Below are 13,346 nucleotides of genomic sequence, written 5' to 3' on the forward strand. Positions count from 1 at the left end.
GATTTCAGCCCAGGTAGTAATCTCAGGGCTGTGAAATCGAGCCCTGTGTCCGCTACCACTAACCCCCCACTCCCTTCCTCCCCCCCACCAACTTGGCCTGTGCACACTCTCAAGTTCTCTCTCTCTTAAAAAAAAAAAAAAAATGCAATGTTACCCCTATTTTCTTTCAGTAGTTTATATTCTGGATGTAACTACTTACTAAAAGTAAACACCCAATACATCCCATAAATTTTTTGACTTGTAATTTTACCAAAATTTGCTTGGTATCCCACTTTGGAAAAAAATGAAGTTTTAGGCTTAGTGCCATCTCACCAACATTTGAATAACCAGAATAAAAGAAAAGCTTTAAAGCAAAAAAAAAAAAAAAAAAAAAGAGAGAATTTTAATTAAAGATGTATATTAAACTAAGTTCCCAATGTTTTAATCAATCTCTCTATGCAGTAACCAAGAAATCACACCACTGAATGCTCAAAGGAACATTTTATTTATACGTACAGGTAGGAAGACACAAAGCAGTTTCCTGATCAAAAGCAATTCCATTTTAAATTGCATTTCCATATTAATTGGGGAAGAAAATTCTGCTAGCTGATGACTGCAAAACTAAATTTTTGAAAACCAGGTGATTTAAAACAATCATACTTCTCGGAATTTATCAGGAATCATTTTTTTTTTTAAATGCGGTGATATACATTTGTATACATTTAGCTGGAGCTGACCAGATGATTTCAACACATTTCAGAATGATACTTTTCACTGCACAGTATGGAACAAATATGTAGCATATATCCATATTAGACATTTTCATAGATTACTTTCAATTCTTAAAAATTAATTGTAGGTCCAGGTGCTGAAAATCCCAAATAACAGCAGAACATAAAAGAAAATCTTTTAAATTTCTACTGGCACCTTTTCTTTCCAGTCTTTCAGGAAACATATTCAACCAATGGAATCATGGTTTTAACTTCATCCCAGATTCTCCTTTAAATGCTTACCGTTCTTTCTTGCTTTGAGCAGTGACAAAGCATGTAACAGACTGCTTACGTCCATGACTCAGAAAGCCCTACCTGAAACAGCCTAGAGTGTCAGGTAAGCGCCTTTTAAAAGAAGATTAATGACTATGATTTATAAAAGGAAAGAAGAAGATAAGAAACTCAATATAAAATTTTATATTAAAAATTAACTTTCTAAATGATACTATATACCAGGAAAAACAAGATGAAATTAAAAAAAGGCACTTACCTCACTTCCCATAGACTGGTTACACGATCCAGCTGGGTCGATAGGACAACACCAGCTTAGTGGATGCTGGGATTTCACCTGGAACAGAAACTAGTGACCTATAACTTTAGCAGGTCTAAAGCCAAAGAAGCAAAAATCAAGTGTATAAATTTATTTACATTCTAAGCTTCTTTTTCTTGCTGCTATTTGGGGCTATCAGCACATAATCCTACAATTAGTTCACTTTAAAATATATATATAAAAACTTTTTTTGATTGTCACCATTCAAGAAGACATCCCTTTGGGTAGCTAGGAATGCTGAGCACCCTTACCTGCCCCTTAGCATCCTCGGGCATGGCCTTAATGTGCATTCTTTTTAAACAACGAATTACTCCATCATAAAACTGAACTGTGAATGTTCCTGAAACAGGAGCAAGTCATAATCATTAGAAAATACAACTGAATTTTACAGCAACACTTGAAATCTAACCAGTAATGCCCTGACAGAAGTATATACACTGTAAATGCAGTAAATGCAAACACACACCCGTTAAGAACTCCATCAAGTTGGTTAAAGTTTATTTTCCCTCTCCCCTAATAAAATCATTATTTACAAAGAAATCCCAAGGAATTATCTATCTATAGGAATTATCCTTTGCTCTCTTTAGAAGTTTCTTTTTAGAGAGAACCAATAGACCAAAAAAAGTCATTTACTCAAGGAAAGATTATTCTGTTCACAGTATTAACAAACTAGCAATTAAGAATCAGATCCACAAGCTTCTAAGTTAGAAAATACAGGCCATTGACACTGTTGCTCTGCAAATCAGAACACTGAATTCCAAGTAGGCTGAAGGCTCTGTCCACAGCAGTCCACTAAGCAGCAGCACAGCCATAACTACATCCCCATCCCCATGCCTTTCACACTCACTCATTCTGCGTTTAGGGCTTGAGACCGTGTTCTCACGACAATCACAAAGTATATTCACTTTTGGTTACAGAGACCATGTTCTCAAGTCAACAAAAGTCAGTACTACCACAAAACATATAAATTACACAGATTTTATACTTAAGAAATTTCAATAATTTTCTATCATTTCTGTACAAATGAGGGCTGAGAGCCACTTTAAGTAAACAGATACTAGACCTTTACAAAAGAAGTATAAACAGTAAGTGTGGTCATTATGGTTGGCTTAGAAGTTGGCACCAAAGCCAGACAGAGATGTATAAAGATTTTCCTTAATTTTGCAATTTGAACATCATAGGATTTCATCTTTTCTATAATTAGCATAATTCACAGTATGACAGATATAAAGATCTAGACCTAAGTTACGGGAAAAAAAACTGACCCACTGAGTAGCAAGGATATAAAAACACTGGTAAAATTCTGAGAATACCAAACCATACATACACCTTATACTACCATCATTCCTGTAACTGTCCTCTTCCTTCTTCAGTAACGGCCTTCCAGAGGACAGCAGGCGCCACACTATGTCAACCAGACATTCATCCCTCCCCACTGCAGATCACACTGTTTCTGCTCTTGCGATGCCTTTCTCCTTTCCTCTCTCCAACCTATTCTTCAAGGACCCGCTCTTCAAATCCCACCCATAATATGAACACTTCCCTGTGCCTTCCAGTTTACAGATCTGCCGTCCTCTTCAGTTTCTCTAAGACATATTTCAAACATCTTAGTGTCTATTTTTGTTCATTTTGTTTAGCTCCTACAGGGAACAGAAGGCCTCTTGAAGGCATCCTTTGCATTGTTTTTCGTTGGCACCACGGGCATGGGAAGCAGGTTCATCCACCTTGTGGAGCATACAGAAGTCACAAGACAAATACCTCCAAGGGAGACTTTTTAAAAAGAAATTACATCTGTCAATACTTCACTAAGGGCTTACTTAAACTCCTGAAATGGCAGAGACTGCAGTTAAGTGTCTTCGTTCTTCCACTAGTGCAATTTTAATTTTATTTTCTATGCCCATGGACAAACAGGATAGGATAAAATATGGGGGCTTTGCTTCTGAGGGCAGTGCAAGTGTATGTACATACGGACTTGTAATATGCTACACTCCCAAAGAGCTTTAAGCATGGAAGCAAGTGACCTGCAAACCTAATAATGGAGATGCTCCGCAAGTCTTCTGGAAGTAAGGTGACTAGTGGTAGGCAGTAAAATCATAGCCAGAACTGTTACTTCAATTCCTTAGAACAATACATTGGAATAGGCCTTTGTAAAGTTATGTCATAATTTCAAGCTTAACAACGATTTACTTTTCCACACCTAACATTCTTTATCTCTTTAAATGTTTTCCCCTTTTATCTCCTCTTACCTCCCATTTTTTCTCAAGTTTGTTACTTTAAATCTCCTCAGCTTAAATACCTTCCACAGTTCTTGCCCATCATCTCCAAATAAAATTCAAATTCTGCAACAAGACATTGCATACACAGATCTTTGCTTCTCTCTTCCACCTCTTCTGATATTCTATTCCCTTTAAAGGGCTCTTTCACTCCAGTCACATCAAAGTCTTGCAATTCCTAAAAAGTGACAGGCCTCTCTTCTGCTCTCCTGCAATATATCATTTCTCCTGTCTGAAAAAGCCTTTCATTCCTTCTTTATCTGACTCGTCTGTCTTTCAGGTTTAAAGGAAGCATCACCTTACTTAGATTAAATGCTCCTCTTGCAAAGAAGCTGCCACTCAATGTGTTTCTTCAGTGAAAAGAATGAATGAGTGGTCAAGTTTAAAAAATAATCATTATAGAAAACTAATGTATTATTGACTTGGAAAATATACTTGTAAACTATTTTATAGCTTTTTAAAGTGAAATTTTAAATAAGAAATTTAAAAAATAAAATATTTAAGTATATTCCTAATACTAATTTAAATACTAATTCTCAAGCCTTTCCAAATTAATCAGTCTAGAAGTTCTGTTGTTTTTTTTTTTCCCAATACATTACTGTCCCAACAGAAGTATTCGCCTTCGGCCACACTAACACACCTGACTTCTGTGTTATTGCCAACATTTCTGATCAGTTCAGTAATTTTTGCTCAATATCAGCATTAGATACCACAAAGGCTATTAGGAAACTTAACAGTCCCAATCTCATTTGTAGAAATAAACGGGCAGGGGAAGATCCAATAAAGGAAATCCTCAAACTGATAAATTTTCACACTCCTTCCTCAGAAAACACTATACTATATTTTACTTCCAAGGTAACCTGATTTGAATTTCCTTTTATCTTTAATCTTCCCTCACATTCTGGTTGAGGCGCTCATAAAAATAACTTGGCCTACTAACAGAAACAGAAATAAAGAAGAGAATAAGAAATAAAATGCATACAATGTAAACCTGTGAACTGAATGCTGCACAATTTTAACCAACTATCTACCGCTCCTAATTTAAAATTTATTTTGGCAGTAGATCAGGTGTCATGTTATCCTATATACTACAAATAAAATACTCCCAAAAAAAGAATATTAGAAGGAAAGTAAAGTCTGAAACAAAGAGAAGTAACAACCATATGTAACAATTACACACATTAATTAAAATTAGAAATCCAATTAAATTTTACTATTAATCCCACTGTAAATCTCAGATCACCTCAAATACATACCTTCTTTGTTAATTGCTTCAATCTTGGCAGGGTAATAGCGACAGTCTGTCCAGCGAGCCAGAACTTCTTCTCCAGCTTTAAAATCCTATTTTAAACAACTTTTGAGATCAATACCATGTATAATAAATAAGCATTTCCTTTATAAAACTAAGCTTTTGTAATATTTAACAGAATTCCTTTTGAAATGTATTATATGGCTACCAAATGGAAAAGCTGCTACTTACAAAGAAATCTTCTTCATCTTTTAACCCTTCTTTTCTTAATGCAGGTCTCTCCAGTGGTCGCAACCTATTGCTATCCCAGTAAATCCATTCATCATAACGGTGACTCCAACGCTCAAAATGGACCAACATCTTGCCCTCCTCATAGTCGATTTTTTCAATTCGTGATGGATACCTCCAAAATAAAAAGCAGCTTCATATCAAAAGAAAATTCTTACATTTGTTTACACAAAGGATTAAAAAAAAAAAGGATAATTTAACTGAAATATTGCTTACCATAAAAACCATAAACAGAACAATATGGGTCCAGATTTTTAAACTACTGAACCAACAAAGTTTGCTTTGTTATTTTTGTTGCTTTTTTTTTTTTTAAATGATTGGTCTCAATACCTAGTGAAATAAATATTTCAATACACTCCCAGTGGAAATATAAATCACTTGCACTGTCTTGGTAAGTAATTCGAAAATACGCTTCAGGAGCCTTAAACATATTCCTACTTTTTGACTCAAGCATTACAATTCTGGAACTATATATACAAAATATTTATAATAACAAAGAAAATAGAAACCATCTAAAATTATACTTAGAAAAACTGAAGACTATCTACAGCTACACAAACATTGGTATATCCTCTGAATGATATGTTATATAATCTTTAAATGTGGTATTTACAAAAAATTTACATGGGAAAATGTAAAAAAGTAGCAGCACTGTGTTTAGTAAAATTATAAGTATGTAAAACGAATTTGTCAGCAAAAAATACCAACACGCACATTTGTCTCTTTATGGCACAAAACCACTTTTTTTTTCTATTTCTATGTACTTTCTGATATTTTATAATGCACATCAATGATAGTAGGGAAAGCTCAGTTAAACTTTAAATTCTAAAATATAAAAATAACATCACATTGTTCTGTCTTTATGTGTGATGATTCTCCTACAATAAATTCTAAAATAGAAATTAGTTAACTTGAAACTTTCAACATGGAAAATTGTCTCATCGTTCCTAATGTACCATATTAAATGTTCACAGATGACTCAAAATTTTTTCAAAAGTATCATTAAATAACCTTAAGAATTCAATAGCAGCACATGGTAGATGATTCAGCCATAATAGTTTCATATTTTTGCAAGTTTTTGATAAATCAGGAATTTTTCTTCCCCCTATGGAGAACTGGTTTTCACCATAAAGTATGACAGATCTTACATAACTCTAAAATTTGGGAACCGATTACTGCAGGCGTTAAACATCGCTCATGCTATTCAAGGCTTCTTAAACATTTCAAAGGCCCCGAGTCCTTCTTTGGTGTAGCTTCTTTCCCCACTTTGGTTTAATGATACTCAACTACTTGGGACTTCCTCAAAAACACCAAGCTCTGTCAAACACTTGTGCATTTGCGCACTGTTCTTTCTGCCTAGCCCTAAACTGCCTTCCCCCACTATTCCATTTCCACTACTCATTCCAGGCTTGGAGTGTGTAATCCCATGTGTAAAGACCTCCCAGCTCTCTGCCCCAGCTGCTCTCACTGCACCCACTTGGCCAATAACGATTTCAGTGCAGGTTCCTAAACTGTGTGCTGCATAGTATTTATAGCCCTTGCAATGTTAAGACCCATGACCCACAAAAGGGTCTGGTGGTTAAATAGCTTGGGAAAATACTAGAGAACAAGCTACATTGTTTTCTTTAAAGGTTTCTTGGTCCTGTCAACGTGGAGATAAAACATTTACTATTACCGAAGTAAAAGAAATAGCTGATCCTTTTATCACAAAATTTTTAACATTTCTCATGTTAGCAGAGATGTAAGGGATAAGATTTTAGAAGATACCTCCTGACCTGTTAGCTTCAAGGAGTAAGAGAGTTATGTCTATCCTTGTATCCCCCAACATCTAGTCCAATGACAAGCCACACACCAGCCACTCGCAAATTACTCGGGACGAAGAAGAAGTGATGTTAAAGACAATCTGTACAGATCTTCAGAACTGAGAAGGCTGTCAATGTTATAACCTTAAGTTAGAGCTTAGTCTTCTTAGTCTTTTTGGGGGGAATGGGTACGGATGAAGAAACATTTTGTTAAAGAAAAGCATACACAACACAAGAAAACCCAGGGAATTAACATACTCCCCCAGGGGAACATGCAAACCTCACCCACTGAGAATCAAAGCTTTAATGACTGCCTTCTGCAATGTTGCTCTCATTCTATGTTTTCGCTTCTCCAGTTCTTAAACATAAAAACTGCCACTAGCACTGAGGGAAGCCTAGAGGTAAGAATGCCCTTTAGTTTATTTTCCAGTATTCACCAGCCACTTCAGCATTGTAAGAAGATTTTCTATCAATTATAAAAATGGACAAATTTCTATTTCCACATGTTTATTATCACATCTTTTTATTTTTGAACAAACGTTAGGGGTTTAATCTCTAGGTTCCTTCAATTCTAAATGTAAACAATTCCAAATATTTAAAACATTTCTCCAAATAAGAATGGTCCACAGTAACAGAGTTAAACACAACTTATTTCCATAACTTGACTGAATTTGGCAAAGAGTTAGAATCCAAGTAAGTTCAAATCATTTAAATCTGGGTTGCATTTTTAAGTGACTTAGAGTTTTCCTAAAATATTTCAAATTCCTTTCACTGTCAGGATGCCTGATGTAACAACCAGACTAAAAATTGTATTTTGGGGAACTGCTTCAGGATAATTTATAGCATATTATATACTCTTTACATAAATATCTAGAGAATGACAGGTAAACTTTGGATGAAGGCCAAGAATTAAGTAACACAAATACCCAAGATTATCTCTTTCCTTACAACTTTTACTAATCAAATTATGAATCTTAAATAAAAGTGCCATAAATATTACCATTATCAAGAAGGACTAAGTTTCTGTTCATTCATTCCATATAAATTTGGGCATCTAATAAGACTAAGGCACTTGCTAGGTACTGTTGCTATAGAAAAGGAAACATAATTAACTCCTACCTACCTTCAAGGAGTTTAGCTTAAAGTCAGATAAGGAGAGAACAAATTCAGAACATTTACATGTATGTTAGTTCAGCTCTATGTTCTTTCCTTACTCAGTGTCAACTGCTCTTTATATACCTTATCTCCTTGGATCCTGGTAACCATCCAAGGTATAGATAACACAATCTAAGAATACACATGGTAGGGTATTCACAGCCAAAAACAACTGGCACAAAAGCCTACAGGATAAATGGGATAATGCCTGTATCAAAGTAGTTCAGAGAAAATTGATGAATTCACTGACAGTTCCTGGGGACATTATCTACGTTGATCTTGGTTAGGACTTCTTGGATTTAGACTTAATGAACAAGGTACAAAAAAGGTAAAGTGTACACACTTTCAGTTAGTCAATCAACGTTCATTTACTTAAAACCAATGTTAGGCAATCAGCCATATAATGAGGATTCAGACAGAAGCAGAATGAGGTTTCTGTCCTTAAGAAACTCTTGATCAAAGACTGGAGGGGCAGTTCGAGGAAACCATTCCCTTTGGCAAGACAACACAATAGGCAGTAGTGTGAACAAAGGAGAACAGTGCGACATCAGACTGGACTCATTAGCTAGGTTCAAAATGAAGGGTTTTGCAATAATAAACTGATGAAATGCCCTGTCATTCTACAAATAGGAAATCCCTTACTTTGGTCTTCACGGATACCTAAAAAAAAAAAAAAAAAAAAAAAAAAAAAAAACAAAACCCTAACATCAAAATCTTTGTTATTACATGTAAAATGCACAAAATGGCAACTTAACATATAATCTGATTTAGTGAAAGATTTCCCTGTTCTAGCAAATGGTCCATAGTAACAATGCCTTGATACACACAGTGAATGACAATACTATTGAATGAATGTATTCACAAATGCCTCTCTATCTTGCCCTACAGCAGCATTATTTTGATGCACAAGTTATATTTTATTATAATTGAGTATGAATGGAATGTAAAATTTTTCTTACTGAATTTGAAAGATGTAGTGATAATGGCTTTTTGTCATCTTTCAACCTTTTCTTTTAAGATTTTATTTATTTATCTGAGAAGGAGAATGAGAGAGAGAGAGCGAGCATGAGAAGGGGGAAAGTCAGAGGTACTGAAGCAGACTCCCCGCAAGCAGGAAGCCTGATGCAAGACTCGATCCCAGGACTCCAGGATCATGACCTAAGCCGAGGGCAGTTGCTTAGGCAACTGAGCCACCCAGGCACCCCATTTTTGTCACCTTTTTAAAGCTAAATCATGGAAAACTGTTAGAGTAGAGAAGAATGATTAGGCTGAGTCCCAAACATTATGACTGACTTGGGAAAAGATCTGAGAAGTGGGAGACTGGGGTTCCAGTTAAAACAATGAGGGATAAGAAGAAAAGGAAACACTGTGCTTGGCATTTCTTAAGGGTTCAAAAGAAAGAGATGGAAAATACGATTCCTCAGTGTGAGAATTCTGCATGGAGCTTTCTTACCTCTTATCATCTCTTACTGCAAAATATCAGAGTATGTTCACTATCAACCTTTCCTACTATAATCCCCATCTGAAACACATGCGTTCCTTAACTGACACTCACTTGTGGGGAAAACAAGGGATTGCCTTCATTGCTCTAGGTCTGTCTCCGTCTAGTGTCTTTTACACTTGATTCCAAGCAAGTTTAACAAGCAAACCCACAAGAAATATGATCCACCCTAAAACTGGTTATTAGACTTAATGGAAACAAATAGCATCCAGAAATATTGAGAAGATTTTACAATGACTTTTGCTGAATTTCACGGAATTTTCATACATGCAACTCTACCATCATGATCTGTCAATTGATTCCTCAAGGTCTTTTCTGAATTAGTGTAGTCAAAGTCCTGTAATGTCAAGTTAAACTGTGGCTATAATTACGGAGTAGAACAAATTCAACCAAGAATAAAAATTATTTTTATCCTCTCTGAACTCTTTTTTTTTTAATTTATTTATTTGACAGATAGAGATCACAAGTAGGCAGAGAGGCAGGCAGAGAGAGAGAGGGGGAAGCAGGCTCCCCACGGAGCAGAGAGCCTGATGCAGGGCTCGATCCCAGGACCCTGAGATCAAGACCCGAGCCGAAGGCAGAGGCTTTAACCCACTGAGACAACCAGGCGCTCCCCCTTCCCTGAACTCTTAATAATGCTTTATTGCCTCATCTGAGAATACCAGCATTTTAACACTGTTACTGGTTATCTCCCACTTGGAAAAGACTGTTCAGAGTAGCAATATCTATGGATTCTGGACCAAATCCACTAACCCACTGAGAACCAATATATTGCATTAGTTCCCTACAGTATCAACTCTTGAGTGTTGTCAAAACACAAAGAAAACATAAGAAATCTAAGTTGGGAATTACCATTACAGATGAATTGCTGTACTAGCTCACCTGTTTTACATGGGCAGGTCCTGATTCTCTGACTACATCAAGAGATCACAATGCCCTGAGGCTGTATGCAAAATGCTATATTTCATGTAGCTGCAAACCAGTATTCTCTTGAAGTGGGAGATCCCAATTTTAATCAGATTTTTAAAGGGGTCCATGATTAAAAACAAAAATCTTTCTGGAAAGCAAAATTATCTATTAACACTCATAATACAGGTGTTCCACTATCCTTGGAAGGAAAAAAAAAATGGGCATGCAGCTATTAAAAAAAATTATATTCAATGTATTAACAGTAAAGCAATTAGACATTTTTTGAACTCATTCTGATCTGTCATCTAGTTTGATATATCCAGACTTTTACCATGAGGAAATGACAAGAGAAATTCCTTAACACAGTTATGGCCTCCTGCACTTAAGCCACCAGATGGAGTTCTTAACTACTCATTGATAGGTAACAATCCACTGAACAGGCCAGACATTATTAATGTCCTAAAGACCACTGGAATTCACTCTAAGAAATAAATGCCACATTAATCAAAAAGGCAAAATACTTTTTTTTTTTTTTAAGATTTATCTATTTATTTGAGAGAGAGAACAAGCGGAGGTGGAGAGAGGGAGAGAGAAAATTATAAACAGACTCCCCACTGAACACAGAGCTGATGCAGGGCTCAATCTCACAATCCTGGCATCATGACCTAAGCCAAAATCAAGAGTCTGACGCTTAACCAACTGAGCCACCTTGGTGCCCCCTGCCCCAACAAAAAGGCAGTGTATTTTAAAAACATGCCCCAACAGTTATTCAAACTGTGTATTTTAAATAATAGTCATTTGTTTATACTGATAGGATAATAAAATTTCTAAGATACATAAATTTAAAAATTGACAGTTCCTCATTCATTTCATTTAACTCAATAAACACTGAGTCTCTAATTCACTATGTGCCAAACACTGAAGTAGGAATAAAGGTACAAATAAAAATATTATTCCAATCAATAAACTCAAATTCAGGAAGGAGGGGAGGGAAAAAGAGAATCAAATAAGGGAACACAATTACCATACAATGTTAGTCAAATAGTAAAGCTATGTTACAGTCAAACAGCAAAGATATATAGTACAAAGAATACCTAAATTAGATGTTCTCCTAACTAAAAAAAGTGAAACACACTTGAAATCTGATTTATACATAATCCAAATGTTAATGTTAACAGAAATTTAGGGAGTCAAGATTAACAACTCAAAACAGTTCTGTGGATAAGGACTTCACAATCAAGAAATGTGTGTCATAAAAAAATGGCTAAAACACATTAGGAGAACTAGAAATACAGAACTCCCTCACATACAAATGTCAGGAGGAGGATTATTTGCCAAATAATATAATTAATATAGAATGTTATCCAAACATAATATTCTTATGACATAGTAACCTTTTAAAATTTTAACTTCCTGAAAGCAATTTCAATTTATAGTACGCTTTGTAATTTTCAAAAACATTCTCTTCAACCATTCAATTCACTGATTAAGCTACAAGAACAATGTCACCTAGTATTATAGTATTTTTAGACAAAGTGCTTTTAGGTACTGCATGCTAAGTTGTTTCACACTTGAAGAACAACACATGAAAACAACTCTTATGATTAATTCAAATCTGACATTCCCAAATGGAAGTAAAAGAATCTAGACTTTCCAGAACATTCAGATAATAGCTTGTATGTCAAAAATCATATCTTCTCCAACACTGAATTCAAAGCGTCCCATGACATCATCCCTCACATCCTCTTTTCAGAGGCATCCACCCCCAGGACACATGTCCAGTATAAGCTGCCAGACCACCCCGCTGCCTATCTGTCCACAACCTTTAGAGCAAAGAACAGGTAAGATCTGAGTTAGCCACGTTGACTTCCTTTAGAACCTTGATGCCACCACCTTTCAAATAATGGTTTCCTTTCAGATCCCTGGATTAAAACTCCTACTGCTGTCTACCTCCCTAGCACCTCAATCTCCTGCCATCCCTACATTCATTCACAGTCAGTTCTAACCGAAGTGCCTACACCTACTTTCTACTCATTACCATCTCCCACCACAAGACTCAATTAGACTATCAAGAATTCCTTTCCTACTCTACCCCAAAAAATTACCAAAACTACTTCTGGTATTGTACTAGAAGTTTGTATATTTCATATACTTTGTTCAAATCAATAGGACCAAATTCTTCATTACTTAATTTTGTCACAGAACTCAAAACTCTAGCAGGTTGACGTCCACTTAGTTCTTATTTCTTAATATTTAGCACTTAAAAAATTATTTTACTACTACAGGTAGTTATAGGTGTTTATATACCTACTGATTCAAATTTTAAGGATTTATATTCACTCCTCTCCCAAGTAGACTCCTCTCTACATAAAATAACCAATATTCATGCTATTTTTTTCATTAAAGCTAACATTTATTAAGTGCCCCTGATGTGGCAAAAACCATGATAAGATTTTAATAATCACTCATCTTGCTTAATCCTCAAAGAACCTTTCTGAGTTAGGTACTATTACTGCTTCCAGTTATTAGAGAAAGGTCACAGAGGCTCTGAACTGTTAAGTAACTTGCTCAAGAAAAAATAGATATTTAAGCAGATCTCTGAACTGAGGTTTGTCTGTCTTTAAAGACTGTGCAATATATATTCAGCATCTTGCCAACTGATAATTTTCAACTCCTATCACACTTACTGCAGTGTTTCAAATATAGGGTGCTCTTACCAAGAGGTACTGAAAACAAAAATAAGATGAAAGTCACATTATATCCTCTTTATTTTTTCTTAAAAATTCAATTTTATATAAGTGTTTTTGATACAAAATGCCTAAAGTTGATTTTTGTTATCCCAAAGAGTACAGAAAACAGATATTATACAG

The 13,346-nt window shown here is 35.4% G+C and overlaps 1 protein-coding gene across 1 annotated transcript in view; it reads right to left on the reverse strand.

Moving 5' to 3' along the window:
* The window catches only part of PHF20L1 (PHD finger protein 20 like 1), a 76,833-nt gene that overhangs the window by 51,522 nt on the left and 11,965 nt on the right, over window positions 1-13,346 (reverse strand). The window contains exons 3-6 of the mRNA XM_032873501.1: window positions 5,053-5,224; window positions 4,829-4,913; window positions 1,551-1,639; window positions 1,240-1,317 (exon numbers count right to left, since the gene is read on the reverse strand). Coding sequence (XP_032729392.1) covers window positions 1,240-1,317; window positions 1,551-1,639; window positions 4,829-4,913; window positions 5,053-5,224 — 424 coding nt within the window. The remainder of the gene's footprint in view (window positions 1-1,239; window positions 1,318-1,550; window positions 1,640-4,828; window positions 4,914-5,052; window positions 5,225-13,346) is intronic.

The sequence above is a fragment of the Lontra canadensis genome, unplaced genomic scaffold, assembly GCF_010015895.1.
Source record: "Lontra canadensis isolate GAN:19392208 unplaced genomic scaffold, GSC_riverotter_1.0 scaffold49, whole genome shotgun sequence".
Taxonomy (NCBI): Eukaryota; Metazoa; Chordata; class Mammalia; order Carnivora; family Mustelidae; genus Lontra; species Lontra canadensis.